The sequence below is a fragment of the Athalia rosae genome, chromosome 6, assembly GCF_917208135.1.
Source record: "Athalia rosae chromosome 6, iyAthRosa1.1, whole genome shotgun sequence".
Taxonomy (NCBI): Eukaryota; Metazoa; Arthropoda; class Insecta; order Hymenoptera; family Athaliidae; genus Athalia; species Athalia rosae.
The window spans coordinates 12,531,546-12,551,072 of record NC_064031.1 but is presented as its reverse complement, the minus strand read 5'-3'; the positions used below and the strand labels follow the sequence as shown (position 1 = coordinate 12,551,072).

At 37.6% G+C, this 19,527-nt stretch overlaps 3 protein-coding genes and 1 long non-coding RNA gene across 7 annotated transcripts; 3 read left to right on the top strand and 1 right to left on the bottom strand.

Moving 5' to 3' along the window:
• Positions 1 to 7,215: 7,215 nt before the first annotated feature.
• LOC105690843 (vicilin-like seed storage protein At2g18540) lies at positions 7,216 to 10,471 on the top strand. 4 transcript variants are annotated; one of them, XM_020855158.2, is made up of 3 exons: positions 7,504 to 7,685; positions 8,021 to 9,292; positions 9,383 to 10,471. In XM_020855158.2, the coding sequence occupies exons 2-3, from the start codon at positions 8,055 to 8,057 to the stop codon at positions 9,540 to 9,542; spliced, it is 1,398 nt and encodes a 465-aa protein (XP_020710817.2). In that variant the 5' UTR covers positions 7,504 to 7,685; positions 8,021 to 8,054; the 3' UTR covers positions 9,543 to 10,471. The 4 variants fall into 4 exon arrangements, with proteins under 4 accessions (XP_012264387.2, XP_020710817.2, XP_012264388.2 ...); XM_012408964.3 differs by lacking the exon at positions 7,504 to 7,685 and adding an exon at positions 7,216 to 7,497 and having other exon boundaries at positions 8,021 to 10,471; XM_012408965.3 differs by having other exon boundaries at positions 8,021 to 10,471.
• Positions 10,472 to 11,082: 611 nt separating this feature from the next.
• On the top strand, positions 11,083 to 15,872 carry LOC105690880 (lipase maturation factor 2-like). Its single transcript, XM_012409030.3, has 10 exons — positions 11,083 to 11,335; positions 11,700 to 11,883; positions 11,983 to 12,084; positions 12,585 to 12,778; positions 12,909 to 13,087; positions 13,171 to 13,420; positions 13,552 to 13,760; positions 13,841 to 14,081; positions 14,166 to 14,382; positions 14,480 to 15,872. The coding sequence occupies exons 1-10, from the start codon at positions 11,242 to 11,244 to the stop codon at positions 14,739 to 14,741; spliced, it is 1,932 nt and encodes a 643-aa protein (XP_012264453.2). The 5' UTR covers positions 11,083 to 11,241; the 3' UTR covers positions 14,742 to 15,872.
• Positions 15,873 to 16,399: 527 nt separating this feature from the next.
• On the top strand, positions 16,400 to 19,424 carry LOC105690853 (mitochondrial import inner membrane translocase subunit Tim23). Its single transcript, XM_012408981.3, has 5 exons — positions 16,400 to 16,558; positions 17,298 to 17,547; positions 17,703 to 17,872; positions 18,046 to 18,163; positions 19,260 to 19,424. The coding sequence occupies exons 1-5, from the start codon at positions 16,522 to 16,524 to the stop codon at positions 19,267 to 19,269; spliced, it is 585 nt and encodes a 194-aa protein (XP_012264404.1). The 5' UTR covers positions 16,400 to 16,521; the 3' UTR covers positions 19,270 to 19,424.
• LOC125501445 lies at positions 16,433 to 16,836 on the bottom strand. The gene is made up of 2 exons (XR_007279032.1): positions 16,724 to 16,836; positions 16,433 to 16,646 (listed from the first exon to the last, which is right to left on the bottom strand). It is a non-coding gene; the product is annotated as an uncharacterized LOC125501445 (long non-coding RNA).
• Positions 19,425 to 19,527: the final 103 nt, after the last annotated feature.

The window sequence follows — 19,527 nt, the reverse complement described above, 5'->3', positions numbered from 1 at the left end:
TACACGCAAGATAATATTGATACGATTTACTCGATACGATAAACGTCACGGATATGTGTAACATCGAAGGACAATCCTCACCGTAAGAAGAGTAAAAATTTTCCCCATTCGTAAAACCCCCGTTTTTTTCAAATCCCGTTCTTTGTTTAATTCCATTTATCGGTCTCGTATAACGATCTGATTAAACAGACGAATGAAAACGAAACGGCGGAGAAATCAGAAGTGATTCATTTATGGATGGATATAATTTTTAGTCGACCCTAGAGACCATCACGTGCGGAAATCGAAGGACGGGGAGCTCGAGGAGGTTAGAACTTCGGGTCAAAGGTCAACCCTTGCGATAGTAATAAGCGGAATGCGCACCTTTACGACTATAGGTTTGTTAGAGGGCGAAAGGTAGCTGCGCAACGCTATATACGAACGGCCTTATTTATCTGATGCAGCCTTAGCCTTAGCCTTAAAGAGAAGATTGCCAACACGTGTGTATATAGGTATACAATAAAGGTGCGAGCTGCACCTATATTTCCCTTAAATCATCCGCATCTCCAATTTTTCCTTAGCTCTTCCGCACAACGATGGTAATAATCCGCGTAAAGCAGGGAAAAAAAAAAGAAAAAACCAGAAGAAGTTAATCAAAGATTTTTGAACAAAAAAAAACAAGAATGAAATCTTTGAGCGATTATGATTTCAAATCGATTCAACGTCGATGTAATCATACGTGCCAAAAATACGAATAGTGTAGGTATATAACGGAGCTTGCGACCGGCTGGGCCGGCGCCGCTGCTGCGTGAAAATAAAATGAGGCGATGGGCCTGTGCGGGATAAGTTGTTGAAACGTGTAAACAAACTCGGATGCAACAAATCAAGGAAACACCTTTAAACCGGCAATTTGCTAATTCGGAATAACAACTTAATTCAGGGTTTCATCGTCGATCAAACAAAGCGTAACTACTTAATTCATCTAATAACTCCGCAGCGTGCTGCATGCCCGGATCAAGACGCGAGACGCGGAGGTGCGAAAATTCGAATCGTTCCGAGGTCAAAGGTAATACCGAACAATTTATCCTCCTCCGGTGATTACATAATAATTATTGTATCTGCGTCCGCAAGACCTGATACCTACTTTTGGTGTACAACCTATTTTACACCTTGTTAAATCGGAACGTACTCACATATATGTGTGTGCTTGGTGCACAACCGACAAAACTTATAAACGATCTCTTTACACATCACGGACGCTTCGTACATTCGCAATTTGTCCGAGGTAATAATATATTCTTTAAATTATACTTTTCCAAAAATAAAGAAAGAATTTTTTCTTTTTTTTTTTTTTTTACTCATTAAAGTAAACAACAATTCTCATGCACTGTGTGTATTTGATCCAATTTTTGCGATCGGAACTTGATTGGAGCGAAAAAAATAACCGTTCGATAGACAGTTTCGGAGCGAGGGAGACGTTCCGAGTTTGACAATTTGCATCGATTTTTAAACGGCGAAGGCTCACGCGCCTCCGATCTGACTGTCGCACCGGGTGCTTGTGAGCATCTCGCGAGCCCCGGCGCTATGAAATACGACTATGATATGAACCCGGACGTGTAAAGTCCCTATATAACCGTAGTCTAAGGTAAGCATTTCCAGTTAACGAACAAAAAATATTACTAATCGTATCTAGCTAAACAGGTGTATAGGATAAGGTACGTGAGAAAAATAAAAGATGCCGGGTGCCGATGCTGCATGAACGGAACTCTGCAGTAGGAGAATATTGTACGATGAGAATAAAATTTTTCGCTCACCCGTTACGCTGGTCATCGAACGCCCGTATACGAAAGAAAATGGAAAAAGACTCTCGATATCCTTTGGACGAATAAATTCCAAACTTCCACCCCGAAAACACTGGATGATTTTTATACATTGTAATAATGAGACATGATCGGGCGAAAATTTCACCTGATGATTATATTGCCTCCGCCATCCGAATTACCGCGCACGCAACGTGATGGCCGGTAAATGGAGGAGGGGGGGAGGCAAAAACTTTCGCAACAGACAAATACGCGAACAAGAAGCGAAGTGGAATAAAAAAAAATAAATAAATGAAACAGAGCTATCGAGGTATATCGTCATATTCCGCACGCGAAATGATAAAGACGCCTGAACACCGCAGCAGCGTAACGCGCAAGAACAACTTATAATATTCCTTTGTTTGCGTGTTCCGGTGTTCATTCGACGATCGAGAAGTTTTTAGAAAATTACTTGTGAAAATTTCGAGAACCAGATTATTATCCAAACCCTGCACGTATACAGGAGACACGCATGGCCAAAACGAATGAACGGTAGTAACTGCGTCTTCGCTCACTAAAAATTATTCATTTTATTTAGGTGGTAATTTTGGGCGATCGCGTTTAATCGAGGCAACTGGCTTGCGAATTCGAAGATCGAACCGAGCATGCATACGCGTATTTCCAGAAACGCCGGTATCGTGACGTCGATACGGTACGATATCCATTCAAGAATCGGGGGGGGGGGGGGGGGGGGGGGGGTGTGGAGCTAAGTTAATGCGAAACGTAGACCGTAAGCGCATAGATCATCTTTCCTCGAGTCGCGGGGGTGGAGGAAATAATACATGTGGTAAAGCATTGTTCGAATGACTTATGGAAGGCCGTTTAAAATTTACACGACAATATCCGTGTACCTCATCGCGCCTCATTTCTTACGTTGCACTTAACTTACGTTACTTGCAACGATCAATCGGTCCAATATCTCCACTGGTAAATATTCGATCATCGGATATACATACATACACCCAAGTATATTCATCGTCGTAATGACCGGAGAAGAAGAGAAAGAAAAAGAATCAGGGGAGCATTGCACGACCGTTGTTGGTTTCGGTTTCGAAAAATTTGAATAATTTCACGGTATAGGCGGTAATAATAATAATAATGATTTCATTTTCCATCCCTCCAGATTCCCGAGGTATCGATCGTTATTTGAAAGTTTGAGAAACTATGTCTACACGTGTGATCGGCGGAGCGAAAAAATTGTATAAGAGAACAAAAGCGACGTAATATCGTAGAAGCCCTTGTATCAAGTGTGGCTACCAAAAGCACGAGATACGCCGAGATACTATTGAATCTTTTTTGTTATACCGATCTTTTGGTTCGTCTCGAATGGACAATAGGGTAGCAAGCGTTAATTCGGGTGTTTAGGAGGAAGATTTGTGGTCCGACTGGATTTTCTTTGGATTCAATCCGGAGTAAACATCTCAGCTGCGGTTATATATTCGTGAGCACAGGTGCGGTGATTTTTATTTTAAACTGCACCAGATATAACGCTTCCGCGAACTGAGAATTACTTTTCATCGTACCCCGCGAACCTCGCACGACGCCGCGCCGCCACGCTTACTCTCGACGAAAAAAGTTCAATAAATAACCGACTGAAATTGAGTAAGCGATATAATAAAATAGCCAAGACTAAACCACAACACATTTATGGAAATCATAATAACGCAAACAATATAAAAGTGCGATAATTGATACTCGTACGCGATTTAAAATCGTTTTTTTCTCTCTACTTTTCATGGGTTTTTTTCTCATCGTATCGTTGTCAGCGACGAGATGTGACCATACGTTGGCAACCCATAAATCAAAACTTAATGTGCAGCGGAAATGAAGGAGCTAGCCATAATTTTTTTCTATTATGCAAATATATATATATGTATTCAAATTGGCAACTACGATGTTAAATGGAAATACAAGAAATACAATTTCTTTTACGTTCGTTCGTTCGTTCAATTGAGCAAAGTTTCACGCAAATTAAAAATGAGCCGTAGCTTTCGCGTTTATACAAAATTTCAAATAATTCTGTAGCACATTCATATTTATTATTCCCACATTACTCATTACCATTAATCATACCTACCGAATTTATTCTTTAATTTTTAACTTCCTTCTTCATTCCTCCCCATCACATTACGCTCATGGTATGTTATTTTTGCATAACATACCGCTAATTTTTAATCTGTGTTAAAATTTGCAACAGTTCAACAAAATTTCATTTGATTGTTTTACTGATCGGTTACCGCTGAATCACGTGTGATTATTTACCTCGACGACTCGCAGACGCGGGACGTGTATACAAACAGCGTGAACCTCGTGGAGCTCACCTGGACCTGAACCTCGTCACGGTTGGTTTCATCTCGCCCTAAGGTTTGAACTCACGCAACCCGCGCGCGACTTACAGTTGCAGTTGCACAGGTTGCTTCCAGAGGCTAGGAGATCCAGGAACATTGCAAATCTTCTGTCACATGAATCATTTCACCCAAGCAGCTAAGTGGTAGGAAGCCCCCACTCCCCCCTCTTACAAAAGGAGCAGAATTCTTTATCTGCATCCACCACTCTTTTACTTTTGGACCGTTACGAGAATATTATACGTAATATAGTATACAGATATATTATACCTACTTCAACAATATTACTGTTACCTGCTGTTATTATTGTGTTACTCAGAGTGAAGAACTTACCAAAATATTCCATAGCACATTCTGTATTCTCATATTCAAATATTTTTTTTGTCAAATCATATGAAATAGGATTACACTTGGTACACGAGGTGTACCTATATATTGCTTGAGAATCGGTTGATGCCTTATATATATATATATAAATATATATGTATGTATATATATGTATATAAATATATATACACTTACGGGTGGAATCAGAAATGGTTGTCGAGTCAAAGACGCGGCCCAATAAATCTCTCGAGTTTTTAACCATCAGACTTGTCGTCCACGTATAAATATATCGTTTTCATAAATATTTATGTTCGACGACCAATTGGAGCGAAGTCCTCTTCGAGTCCACAAGTCCAACTCAGGGAGTATTTGCAGCACCGCGGACTCGGATATGTACCGTGAACCAACCAAGGGACTCACCCCGTACAACAAACCTGGTCCACGATATAATAAAGATATCCATTACTCACTTACTGGAGGAAATCATTTCTTTTATATCCTTTTGAGCTGCTGAAGATCACGAGTATAACCGAGCTCACAAGTTCCTGGACTCGAGAACTCCTTGCCTTTCTCGACTTGGCGACTCAATTCCAAAATAATTTCTTACAGCATACTCTGAATCACCCTCTGATATCCTACAATGTAAACCCCCTCACATTTATCAGACGTCCTGATCGTCTGGCGCGTCTTCACTTGTGCGTGTTCTCAAAAAATATATACAAATGCCGTTTTCGACATTTAAAAAGAATATTTTTTATCTTTACGTACGATAAATTGGGGACATTTGAGGTATTGTGTTCTAAATTTTCCATAACTCACGGGGCAAATGTTGCAGTAGCTTCGTTATGACTATGAGTTGAATGAGGAACGCTCGAGTCAGCGATATCATTGATGGGGCGATTACGATGCAGCCGGCCATCTTCAGAAGAATGTTTTCTTCTGGTCGGCTGCCGACAGGCCCTTTATTGGATTTAGTCCCCTAATGATTTTGTCAGTGGAATAAGAACCTGCCAACATTCCGGCAACCTTGTTCTGCTCTCGTCAAATCTTTGGTAGTCCAACGGTGAAAACAAAACGACATGATATTCGGTCGTAAATTATAAATGCTTCAAATGCAATGAATCATTGTAACGTTAAACATTGATTTCCATCACCTACGACTACCCGAAGAATGCTGATTGACAATCACGAATTATACACGCGAGCATTTAATCAGCAAAGAGTACAACTGATCGACATCGTATAATTCACAATTAGTATAATCGCCGGAATAGAAATTATTTGAAAAAAAAAAAAAAAAAAAACTTTCTCGAGGATTCGCTATTTTACTGTTCGTAATTTTCACGTCTGGCTTTTATATTTCACCCAATTAAAATGAATTTCTAAAACCGTTGAAATCCCGTAGTTCAACGAAAAGTTAGTTTTAATTTGTCGAGTTCGTTTTCTCATAGCGCTGCAGCACTTTATCACCTGCTCGACACGCTCAATACGAAACACTTTTAAGCGATTCCGTGCGTAAGATATTTTCCGATTACTCGTGATATTTCCTTGCCCGGGAAAGAGTACCACGAAAATGAGTTGAAATCTATAGCCGCAATATACGATGTATTATCACTTAAAAATGATAATAAATCACGAATGGTCCCACGAAGGACAAGTTTTTGTTAGCTTTCGTCTCGAGCATTCCAAGAATCATCTCTTCGATCATGTATGATACACCATTAATTGCAAATACGATACATAATGATTAATTTTTTTTTTTTGTTCTTACTGTGGATTGCAGGAGAATGGAGAAGAGCCGAAAACGTGTAGCTCCGAAGACCTCGCTCGTCTACACGTCAGTGGCCGTCAACTCTAAATGGAAATGTCTTAATTATCAGCGCACGTAGCCCCCTGCGTGGATTCTCGAGCAAAAACGGGTCCTCCGAACAGAACTCTTAAGGTACTTCTCAATCCTTACCTGTGTTACATGTACATACCTATAGGTATACATATATTATACATAGTTGTATATCGAATTACGAATACTAACTGACTTTTAGTAGGCTTTTGACGTGTATTTGACGCCGTGTCATATTATCCGAGGAACCGGACCACAAGAGTGCGAACCCTTCTACTTTCGTTCGTACCATCTGCAGCAATTGCCTCTGAATTTTCTTTTTATATATTTGTGTAATCGATTAATACTGATATCTTTAATTATCTCGTGATACAAAAAATTTATTTTATAATTGAATGCGAAACTTGTAAAATATATTTCCCTTGGCAGAATGCAACTGGAACTGTTCCTATGTCTTCAGAACAAATAAACGTTGTTTAATTTCCCCATTCAAAAATCATCTACTTTTGAAAATACGATCACAAATCATCAAATATTATTTTCGAAAATACGTTTTTGAAGTGCAATTTTAATGCAAATCCAACCATTGAACGATGTGCACTCCCGGAAGACTTTCAAAGTATTATTGAATGAGGCGGGCAATAATCGTTTACTTACGTCGTTGACTGAAGATTTCATACATGGGTAGGGATACCTATGTATGTATAATTTGGTCCATATCAGATTATCCCGCTTCTTCGCGCCTAGTGCCATCTTTAGCGATGACGCGGAGACGGGGTGAAACCACTGATCTCTATACTAACAGTTAGTATAGAGATCAGGGGATGAAACGCAGCGCCGCGCACAGCGGCATGACGTACGTACGTACAACGTGTGTACTTGGCGACTGAAGTTTATAGGGCCTTTTATAGGGCAGTTAATTTGAATAATTAATTCTGCACGGAACGTCGGCTGGCTTCAAATAACCTGAATGATAAAGAACGCCGAAATGTGATCGAGATCTGGTTGAGGAGGAGTAAAATGTATTGAATAGCGGGGAGACTCCTCTTGTGCTTGAAAAATAATTATAGGATAGTTGACTGATATCGTAGTTGCTCTGGCGCCATTTTGAAATCAGCTGTCACAAGTGAAGCAGACGATACGCAAGGTGGGGGATACGGTTTTTTTACCTGTCTCTCCTTGATTGACATATTATAATCATTTTATCTGTTTCTCTGTTATTGATTAACATTTTTCAAGAAAACTATTGCTCGTTATAAAACATTTGTATAATTATCAACACGATCTCATGGCGAACATTGTTCTGTCACAAGCTAACACTTTCGCTTCACGCAGGTTTGTCATTACGAAAACCAATAATTTAAACAGAAATTGCGCAATATTTTTATTACAGTGCACTCGTTAAAAACGCAATTGCTCTGCTGTCAATATTTGTGAATCAAGAGTTGTTTTACTCCATCTAAACCCATAAGTTGAATGCTTATTTTCTAATTAGCTGTTACAATTACAATATACAATTCTATGGATAACCAGCTTAGACTACGGAGATACTGAGCGATGCAGACAGCCAAGTCATAACTATTTTGTAGGATCTTGCACACTTCTGAATGGATATTTGTATCTCATGGTGATTTGATGATATTTTCAATATTTTATATTGATTGTTACAGGCGGCGTTTGAACTAATTTGGAGGTTACGGGGAGATGGAAATAAATCAACCCGATCTTCAATTAGACTACGTATCGACGGGCGTTATTTCAATCTATGTTAAGAACGAGCATCAAGAGTCAGAGTCGAGCGACATTGAGATAAATGGTGAAGCTAATAACTTCTGTGCTATTGAGTTGAAGGAGGGAAATTCATTAATACAAGAATTGCAAGAGTCTATTGAAAATAGCCCTGATGATTTAGAGACTTTAAGTTTAACTTGTCTTAATGCTCTTGAGCATAACGTTTCGCATAATTTGAACAATAATAATATTAGTTTATCCGAACCAATCACATTAGGAGCTCTTCATCCTGATATAATTAATGAAGAAATACAAAGACGAATGAGCCAGGCCACCGAAGTCTTTATCGATAACGATAGCCAAGTGCAAACCATATCGTACGTTCCTACCGTTGATGTAGCTACCGATTTTTTGGCTGGTTTAAGCCTGAACGAAAAAAGAGAAGACGGTCAACGTTACGGGGATATCTACCACTCGGAATGGTTAGTTGGAAGTGAGGAGGAAGCAAGTAATACTGATATTGAATCCCAAATTATTAAAAGTGATAAACAACAAATAGAAGCACCCTTGGGTCTAGAAGATTCGGTACATTTCAGTACCAAACGAAAAGGAAAAACGCGCGTTCTAAATAAACGGCTCTCAAACACCGAACGAAAAGCAATTCAGATAGAAGTAAATAGTTCAGAAAAGCTGAGAAAGATATTGCGTAGGAAGGGAAAGCCGCGTCAGGATTATAGGGAGAGATTGAGAAGAAAGGCAGAGTGTATGAGAGAAAAGCGGAGAAAACTGTACGAACAGGAAACAGACGAGGAGAGGCTGCAGAGGCTAGCTAAAGAAGCTGCTAAGAGAAGGGAGATGAGAATGTATTACGAGACTCCAGAACAAAGGAGAAAGAGGCTGGATGCTGAAGCTGCGAGAAAGCGGGAGTACAGAATGTACAACGAAACACCGGAAGAGAGGCGAAAAAGGCTAGATAGAGAAGCAGAGCGAAGGAGAATCAAGAGATTGACGTTATATGCCAATGAAACTGCTGAACAAAGGAGAGAGAGATTGAATAAAGAGTCTGCTAAACGTCGAGAAGCAAGATTAAATCAATATTCCAAGGAGACGGAAGACCAGAGGAGAGAAAGATTAAGAAAAGATGCCCTCAGAGCTAGGGAAATGAGGTTTACCAGGTCTGCAATCGAAACAGAAGAGGAACGCAGACAAAGGTTAGTAAAAGATGCTCTTAGAAAGAGGGAGTTAAGAACGCATGGTGGGCATTCTGTGAGCAATTTCACTGAACTTCAAACCGTTCGCAGTTTTGAGGAGTTGAACAATGTGCAGATGAGGGACGATCCTGATAACCAACTGGGGAGCCATTACCTCAGCAACTGGATGATGTGGTTCCAAAATACGCTGACTCAGCCAGTTCACATCGGCGAGCAGACCATCGAGCCACAATCGCAAAACAATGGATGAACTTGTGCCGCTTATTTGCTAGGACAAATTCAGGCCCATCAAAACTAGTATATGTACAACGCGTATATAGAATCCAGAGCTTAGCGTGTGTCGAGTAAATTATATCGGTTCATTCTATGTTCTATAAAACGAACGGCATGACGGCGATGATTCGTGTTTTTATCTTATGAAAAACACTCAATCTCTTCTTTCCGCTCTTTCTCTCTCCTTCTCATTATAACTGGAGACTCATATTTGGATGGATAAAGGAATCGACTAACGAGCGAATGAAAAATAAGTGACGAAAAAACTAAAGACTTTGGACTTGCTAAAGCGGAAATAAAATTCCCAATTTCTTTGACGACTGATGCGATCTTTGAATGCAGTGGATTAGGGTATACCTGAGTCAGGTTTCTTTGTACATTCGGTTTGGTAAAAATCTTCAAAAAATATGAGATTGATTCATTTATTTTGCTTAAATTTAGATAGCAGCTGGCCCTGTTTGTAAACGAGCGAACTATTTACCTAACTCTAGTCTGCGAATTTTCCCGAAAATAATTGCAGACTCTGAAATGGAGATATACTTGCTCATCGAACTTGACAGTAAATACTACACAGATAAAAGAAGAACTACTTGATCTCTCATTGCCGAGCAAATCTGTCTTGTGAGGATTATTATACTAGACAGTTGTATAGTACACATCTATCATATTTATGTTTTGTCGATGAACTTTCTTTTTGTACTAAATCTTAATTACTGTAGTTCCTGACTACCGCATTTAATATTTATACATATTATGTGATACGAAAAGTTTATCGCATATATAAATCTGTACTAGCGTAATTACATCGCATTACGCCTTTTCACAAAGATTAGGAACAAAATCCAACTACCACTGATGCCGAATTTAAAAATTGAAATTCTTTATAAATAAATCATTGAAATCGAAGATGGTTGAAATGTATGTATTCATTCTTGATTCTCCCAAATGATTCCGGATAAAAAAAATCCCTGGGCTCGGAAAGAGCTCAAAAATATTCTAAAATTAAACTGGAAAAAAAAGCAGAACCATCAGCTAGACCGCGTGAGTGGCACACGACTAAAATGCTGTTATGCAGGGTGGTTTTCTAGGATCTACGATGTTCGAACCGCACATTTTTAAATCGTGTGATGAAAGGGGATTCGATGGAGATTCAGATCTGAGGGAAGGAACAAATCAAAGCAAACGACGTGGCTGTAGAAAAGGAAGAAAGTGACGCTGACGACTTAAGCCTAGCCCACATGTCAGCCAAATCGAAGTAGAATCGTTGACAAGTAGCCTTACTCTCAACAATAGAATTTCTCAAACATTTCAGCTATTCATGAAACGTTGATAGACCACTATATTCCAACAGATGAATGACACGATATATTGGTATTGTAGGCTTCTCTAGTATTTCATAACTTCGTAGAAGCCTAAAAAAGTTCATGATTCCCTTATCCGTTCCGGATTGGGCGATAGAAACTTGGGGGTAAATGCGTCAGCGCGAACAATCCTGAGATCGCGCTGTCTCCATTCTCCAATCCGATCTCCAGTCACAAATTGCTGCCGTAGCATCAGCGCTGGAGCAGCTTGTTGGCTCAAAGCTGCGTCTTTTACCAAAATTTCTTATATTAGAATCATAAAACAAATGTGTTTGGTTTTTTAACAATACCGGCTAATCTTTACAAAATTCAAACATGGTTCAAGTCCGATATACTCGCAATTTGTTTTTGCGAGGCATGTGCATTATTTACTTATTCGCATTCTTGAGCTTCTACATCCAAATACCCGGTAAGTACCGCTTAGTTTTATCCCGTTAATAGTACCGATTCAAATTAGACCCTACTTGATGGAACGTTTAATTGATTATCTCTTTAACCTTCCACGTTAACCCTCGGCATAATTCACGGTTCATTCATTGCAAATAATTGAGATCGGCTCTTCTAATCAGTCCACGCGCTATGTTATTTTTGTCTACGAATAAACATACCAATAATCGACAGACGATTTTCTAAGTAAAAAAAAAAGAAAAAGCAAAAAGTAATGCAACCATGAGTGACACGCTTTTCTCATGAATTCGTAAGGGCCCCAATATAATTCTACTTCGGATTTGAATAATGAAATTGATGAAACGCGTATTTTCATTTTATATCAGGATTGTATGGTGACAATGGAGTTCTACCAGCCAGAGCGCAACTTGACTCTCGAGGTGGGAATACTTTATCGCAGCAAATAAAACAGAAACCAACCCTGCTGTGGCTTGCACCTTACGTTAGCCTGAATACCGAATATATGCTTGATGTATTGGCTATACTTGGGATTGTTCTCTCTTTTACTGGGTAAATTTTTTCAATCATTGAATTTTTGCTCACGGTAAAAACAATGTGATTATGAAACCATATCTAGCAATAAGATCTTCTATTTGCTCTATTTTCCAGATTTATATCGCAGAGGTTTTGCACTGCTCCGGTATTCGCTGGTCTCTGGTCTCTTTATTACTCCCTCTATCAAGTAGGACAAACTTTCATGTGGTTTCAGTGGTAAGAGTTGAGCATAGTACCATGCTTAGACTGTTTTTTAAAATATTATTGGAACGTAATCGATTTTTGAGTGCTAAGCACTATAATATTGTCAGTGTATCCCATAAAAAGCATTCTGTGACACAAAAAAAATATTTATGATTGCAAATCATTTTTTTGTGCATTTAGATAAAATCCAAGGTTGATCAGTCATGTATTTCAAAAATACTTGAGTGAAATCGGAGGTGTAATCAATCCCATTATTGCATAAGTTGGTGTACACTTGATGTAGATACATATAGAATTGAAATCTGAGAATCATATTGACACTTAACACTTGTCCAGAGTATCGGATGAGATTTAACTAGGTATATTATTGAACACCAACACGAGCATTGGCTTTTTCATGAATAAAGTATTCCTGTATTTGGTGTCATATTTTCATTGACAGTGAAACAAATGTTGACTTACCAACTCTTGATAAAATGTATTTAAGTTGTCTTCTTTCGTTTTATGTACAGGGATATTCTCCTATTGGAAGCCGGATTCTTATGCATTATCGTTGCACCATTTTGGTATCCTCGCCAAAAAAAAACAAGCACTCCAGCCACTGCATTGACATTTTGGGCTGTCCGCTGGCTTCTCTTTCGATTGATGTTTTCTAGCGGTGTTGTAAAACTAACTTCTGGTTGCCCTACGTGGTGGGGGTTAGAGGGTGAGTAAATAACTGCAAAAACTTAGTTGCAATGGATGTGAGATTGTAATGCAATGATTCATATTGTGTGCAATTACTGCAAATTTCGCTCACATGCACAAGTTGTAGATGAAAATATTTACATTTCCAGCATTGAACGTGCATTTTGAATCACAGTGCATTCCAACTGCTCTAGCTTGGTACGCACATCATCTTCCTACATGGTTCCTTCGATTAACTACTGTGGGGGCAAACGTTTTTGAACTTGTTATCCCCTTACTCTTTTTTTTCCCAAATAGAAAAGTTCGGATTACTGCATTCTACTTGCAAGTGAGTATTTACTCAATTTCTCATATATCGACGTGCTGGTACATCATCAAACATAATAAAGAATCATACCTTTTGAAATCCAGGTTTTTCTGCAACTTAACATCATTGCCACAGGAAACTATAATTTCTTCAATTTACTGACAATCTGCTTGTGTATATCTCTTCTGGATGATCAGTTCTTCTACAAGAGAAAATCTAAGAATAGTCAATCCGATTTTGCAGACTATTTCTCAACTGTGATTTGCCTTTTCGTGTACGCTGGAGTAATATATGGAACCTATGTTTACTACGATCTAAAAATCACTGAGAATCTCACAATCGAATCTAATATTGGTAAGCCAGAAATATTCTACATCGAATGATCTGAATATTTCTTTGAATCGGTATCATTAATTAATGCCCTGACAAAAAGATAGCTCGATAAAGATTTGCGCTAATTAATTTGTTCGTTTATTTTTTTGCAGCATTCACAAAAGAGCAGTTTGATTATACTCTTTCCCAGATGCTGTCAAACTCTGTTTACATTGGCTTAGTCTCTCTTGGATATGCTATGGCTGATGCCGTGGCACATTCTATTTTATCTGTGCAAGGATCTCTTCTTACTAGAATAGTCACTACTATGACTACCTTACTTTATGCTGCTGTCGTCGTCTTCCTGTTTGCTATTAGCGTGGTAAGTGCACACACATTACGGGGAAAAGGTATTACGACGGTAGCAGCATCTAATATAATTGAATGCAATTCTGCTCTCAGGTGCCCTTCTCAGCTCTTCACCCATCACACAATTCAACCGTACCAGCACAGCTGAAACATATTCATTCACGTGTGGACCATCTTCACTTGGTCAATAGTTATGGATTGTTTCGACGTATGTCAGGTGTCGGTGGAAGGCCTGAAGTTATAATAGAAGGAAGCAATGATATAGAGGGACCTTGGAGAGAATATGAATTTTTGTACAAGCCAGGAAACGTGAATAATTCTTTACCTTTTGTTGGTGTGTTGAAAGACTTGATAATTAATCAATTCCAAATCTTATTGAGATCAATTGATAATATTGCATCATTTCAAACTATCACAGCACCTCATCAACCCCGATTAGATTGGCAAATGTGGTTTGCTGCACTAGGAACCTACCATCAAAATCCGTGGTTGATGTCGTTAGCCTACAGACTTCTGGCCGGACAACCAGAAGTGTTAGCACTTATCAATCAAGCCAAGAATCCTTTCAGAGACAGTCCACCAAAGTACATCAAAGCTAGTCTGTACCACTATCATTACACTCCATGGAGCCAAAAGTAATATAATTTTTCTCTTTTACGTAAAATAAACTACTCTATATAGGTATGCCATGGACAATTTTGGTTCTAATTATTCTGACTTGTTCATTCATAGATCCAGTTCAACCTGGTGGACAAGAGAAAAAGTTGGCGAGTACTTCCCGATCTTCAGTAGAGACCATCCGCCACTGATTGAGTATTTAACCAAAATGAAAATCATACAAGATATGATTGAGAATGTGAATCCCACTCTAAAGCTAATTTTGAACAGCCTGAGATCTATGGTTAGCAAAATAGAGGCTAGCCTTCTTTTGTGGAGTGTATTTGCTGCGGGTTGTGCAATAATTATGAGCGGTTACAATTGGGTTAAACATTAAAAGGGATTAATCTTATCTATGGATTGTTCGTGTGCAGTGGTGATATCAATTGAATTCCAAGTATAAGTACAAGTTGAAATGCCAATTACCATTAATCTGGTGAACGCGAAATTGATTTAATTGCTTCCTTATTTGCCAATTCTTTGAACCAGAAAAATTTTAGGCGTGGGATTTTACGGATACATTTTACACTAAATACAACAGATTAACATCATCATGAAAAACTTGTAATTGATTGAGCACCACTCGTCCAGAGATAATTATCTCTGTTTATTAAATCAATAATTTATAAAAATCTAATTTACGTAAGAACGATTGAGCAAACTATGAAAAGTTTTAGGAATTCTTCACTTTTTAATCGTCATAATTTGTTTCACACAAAGCTCTCTAAATTGACATTGATAATTTTGGCCCGTTTCTAAGTACTGCATGAAAATTCGATCGTTTTAGATCAAAGCTTTTTTTTCGTGAGTTAAATCCAAAATCAATTTTCTCGAATCAAAATTGAATTCGAGACAATCCAAAAGTTATGTTGTTCTATTAGATATTAAATCAATTCTCAGGATATCTGTGGTTTTGATCGAACATGTGTGGTGAATTAGCATTGGCTGATAAGTATAAATCTTTTGATTTGAAAACAAAACAACTAGTAAACATAAAGATCATCTACTAGTATTTTGGTATTGATTCGAGTTTTCTTAGTTTTACTTTACAATTGCTATTGATTTGTTTTTATTTTGTAACGAGCATATGCCGCTAAATCCTATACTTTCGGTTTTATTCGCGATCTTTACATTCTAACGTATCACATAATTTTAAACCTACTTTCTTAATTATTCTATCATTTTACAAATATTCATTTGCTTGTATACGATTCTTAAATATTGATGAAGTGAGACTGTAAATTTCGATATAATTATGATCGTTACTGACAAATGATTGTTATGAATATACAGTGAGTACGGCAGGATGTCTGTCTATACTTTATTGATATACGTTTAGAAACGTGTTTTATGATATTATTTGGCTGTAAAAAAAAATCGAATGAACAAGAAAATGAGAATAATCTGAAGTCTGCTGTAAATGCATTGTAAATTTGATTGAAGTGAATAAAAATATCTACCAAGTGTATCTTGTTTTCGTATTCTGCCTCGATATTCTCAATGGGTAATTAAAAACCTCAGTGCCGAGTAAGAAATGTTACGAAATTGAACTCACAATTACATCATATGAGCGTTGCTTCAGTCAACGATATGAGAGTGCTGAAATAAATCTTGTCAACTCAATTTATAGTTCGTATGGTGCAGACAATTTTTCTTCAGATACTCTTCCGATTCTTAATTCAAAGTACGATTATCACAACGATTGACGCACATGCGTAAAAACCTTATTCTTGCAAACGTGAATGAATTGGGAATAATTTGAAATGAAGGGATAGATGTTTTGTTCACGGCTACAGGTACCAATGTTAAGATGCTGAAACGTGAATTAATTTAGAATATTAGTTGACAATAGCTTCGTCATGAATGTACCGTGCCCAAAATTATCAAATATTAGTAGTAAAAGATCTGAAGAACTATTGGGTTAATGAATTGAACACATTTCTCGTCTGATCCTGATACTTTTAGGTTGGCATACCGAAATTTCTGATCGATTGAAGTTGCTCCGAGCACGCAGCCGAATGTTCGTTCTTTGCAAATTTGGCTTCTCATGATCAATGTTCACCATCTGAGTTCCTTGGCATAATTTGTTCCAAGTTTAACAGTGATTGAAAAGAAAAATGATTGACTTACGTGATGGTAATTCGAGAAATTCAGGTGAATTAGATATAATCTTAACATTTTATGTCACTAAACATTATTCTTATACTTGGATGAGCACCGAGCCAAGAACCGTTTCGAAACACTGAAACATTTTGATAACGTTGGAAAGTTCACCCTTTTTGTTTTGTATTATTGTAAGAACTTGAACTCGGCTATTACCGGGATAATAGAAGCTCAGAAAAACGAAATATCTAGTAATTGGCACCGTGCCTCATTTGTATAACCTCACTTCACCTACAGATACTTTGTGGCTCGTGATTGCCCACTACACACGTGAAATAATTATGCAACAACAAAAGCACGTCAAAGAAAATCAATTGACAGTCGCACTGAAATTAACAAATGAATTTCGGTGTCGCCAATTTCAAATGACATAATGAATACTTAAGAAATGCCCACTTGTCTTGTAGCCTCTACATGTATATTCTAGTCCAAGTAGCAAATTTAATTCATTTTCAATGCTGTAAAAGCTATGACACCGATTATTGATGATTTTAATGCTCCAGTCTTAGACAATGATGTCAACAATGAACATATATTTCATTACCAAGGTATAAATATCAGTATAAAATAAAAATCTATACGAAACGCCATCACATTCATATTCTTGGGATACAAATTCTTCTTCAAGAATGACTTTGGTTATGAGCAAAATGAATTAGGATGTGTATTTCCAGTTTTTGTCTCTCTTCTCTTCGAAAACTAATCTTGGCATTTTTATGGACTGTTGTAGTAACCTCGCAACCAGGATTGGCACCCCTCAGTCCATACTTGAACTTTGATCCAAGCTACTTACCTACCAATCAACCAGAATTCATCTTCCCTGAAGGAGCTGTAAAACAAAGAGGTCGTTTAGAATTAGCTTTTGGTCAAATTGGAGCAGCTTGCATAATCGGGGCTGGCCTTGGTGGTGCAAGTGGTTTTTACAAAGGAATCAAAGCCACAACTCTTGCTGGACAGACAGGAAACCTCAGAAGAACCCAGTAAGTTATTCTGTAATAGGATCAACCGTGAGGGATGTATTACTTCAGACACTGAACTTTATGTATCTAGCAAGTATCATGCTAAAGTTGAATCAGATTCACAGTAAGATGTTTTTGATGTCATACCTGTTCTAACTCGTTTATCCCCTTGGCAGATTGATAAATCATGTAATGAAACATGGCTCATCATTAGCAAACACTCTGGGCATCGTTTCAGTAATGTACAGTGGATTTGGAGTCATATTCTCTTGGGCCAGAGGCACCGATGACTCGTTAAATACCCTTGGGGCTGCCACTGCTACTGGCATGCTATTCAAATCCACGTGTAAGTTCCAATACATCAGTATAACACATAATTTATTAAGATATAACCTTGCCGAGTCAACATTCTACTTCCTTCAAATTACTATTACTTTGGAGATTCTAATTCGCATTCATTCACTAAAACGATAACAAATCGATATGATTGGTAACAGGGAGGTATTTATTTGCTTCCAGCTGGACTGCGTAAGTGTGCCACAGGGGGAGGGATTGGATTTGGAATAGCGGCTGCATACTGCCTATGGAATAGCAGAGAAACTCTTTCACAAATCAGACATCATAGCGTCAACCCGGCGTAAGAGTGTGTGTCCCATATTCACCTTTAGTCAACCTAATTTGCTACGAACGATCCTGCTCTTTTTTTTTATCGTGATCAATAATCCATTGTCAACAAATAAAAGTGGTTAATAGTCAAAGAAAAAAATCATCCACACTAGCAAAAAAATTACATTCCCTTGTTGAAAAAATGCCCTGTTCAATTCACTACCATGATCATAAACTTTCATACGAAGATTGCATTAGAATTTTCCTCGCACTATATATTGTTATGTGACCAAAAGACACACTTATCTCCGCAATAGGTCATTTCCATTAAGTTTCTTAGGAAATAGCCAGTTTCATAGGTCTTTGATAAAGATATGTTCACGATAGTGCTGGTAGCAGAGAGTGGGAACAATCGTAGCATATCCCTGAGTCATTAGGAGCCAATTTATAAAATGAAATCTAATTTTATTAGATGGATATTAGTGAAATATTTTCTGATTTAAAACGATATATCATTTCTGGATATAACAATGCCATGTCAGATAATTGACGCATTACTTGCATGTAGTCAGTCTACATTTCAGACCTATTGGGTCACGAGAGGTCCATTACAATGCAGACATGTAACTTTGAAGTGTTATGAAAACGCATATGTACTGTAAATCCTTGTATAGATCACTCATGAATCAATCAAGCAGATTACCTTTTGAGTCACTGCAAGTGTAAATACGAGACAAAGTGAAGGGATTACAGTGAATAGCATAAATTATAATAAATTACGTTTCATTTCTGGTGTCTAAAAAATTTTTGTCAACACTTGATTTACCTGATCTCATCTGAGATTTCTATGATCTAATGTATTTGCGTCAAACTCAAAAATAAATAACCGTTTTACTTAAGAGATTGATTGGCTCCTACTCTGAATCCCTCAAAATTTCTATATTCCATCCAACTTTTAGTAACTAATATTACTTTTTTACTGTTTAGTCATTGATATTCAAGATAATAATTGAGTTGGCCTCTACAATTTACATATCTAATTATTTATTTACCACTTTGAAATAATTCTGGGTTATTCCCATTAGAAATTGAAGAAAGTTTAATCTGAGATTTCATTTTTCTTGTAGACAAAAATGATGAATTGGATGCCTGCACATCTAGAGATTGGTTCCTCCCTGTCCTGTAAATAGAAATTCTTCAGTTAAATTGTAAAACAACAATCGTCTGTTGTTCATCGAGATGAGCTATAAACAATGAATTTCAACATAAATAAATAAATATGTAAATAAGAAGTAACGCAGCAACTTAATCTATTTATTTTCAACTTGAAGCCCACCATTTAATCAATACATCAGGAATTGTTGGCTTTCATATTGACATATGGACATTTCTAAA

What these genes read in the sequence shown, in the direction of transcription:
- LOC105690843 (XM_012408964.3), top strand. Translation starts at nt 8,055, where the DNA reads ATGGAAATAAATCAACCCGATCTTCAATTAGACTACGTATCGACGGGC.
- LOC105690880 (XM_012409030.3), top strand. Translation starts at nt 11,242, where the DNA reads ATGGTTCAAGTCCGATATACTCGCAATTTGTTTTTGCGAGGCATGTGC. An exon ending in TTACTGCATTCTACTTGCAA is followed by an intron (nt 13,088 to 13,170) that starts GTGAGTATTTAC and finishes TTTGAAATCCAG; the next exon opens with GTTTTTCTGCAACTTAACAT. An exon ending in TAATTCTTTACCTTTTGTTG is followed by an intron (nt 14,082 to 14,165) that starts GTGTGTTGAAAG and finishes AAACTATCACAG; the next exon opens with CACCTCATCAACCCCGATTA.
- LOC105690853 (XM_012408981.3), top strand. Translation starts at nt 16,522, where the DNA reads ATGATTGACTTACGTGATGGTAATTCGAGAAATTCAG. An exon ending in TGGTAATTCGAGAAATTCAG is followed by an intron (nt 16,559 to 17,297) that starts GTGAATTAGATA and finishes GGACTGTTGTAG; the next exon opens with TAACCTCGCAACCAGGATTG. An exon ending in GGAAACCTCAGAAGAACCCA is followed by an intron (nt 17,548 to 17,702) that starts GTAAGTTATTCT and finishes TCCCCTTGGCAG; the next exon opens with ATTGATAAATCATGTAATGA.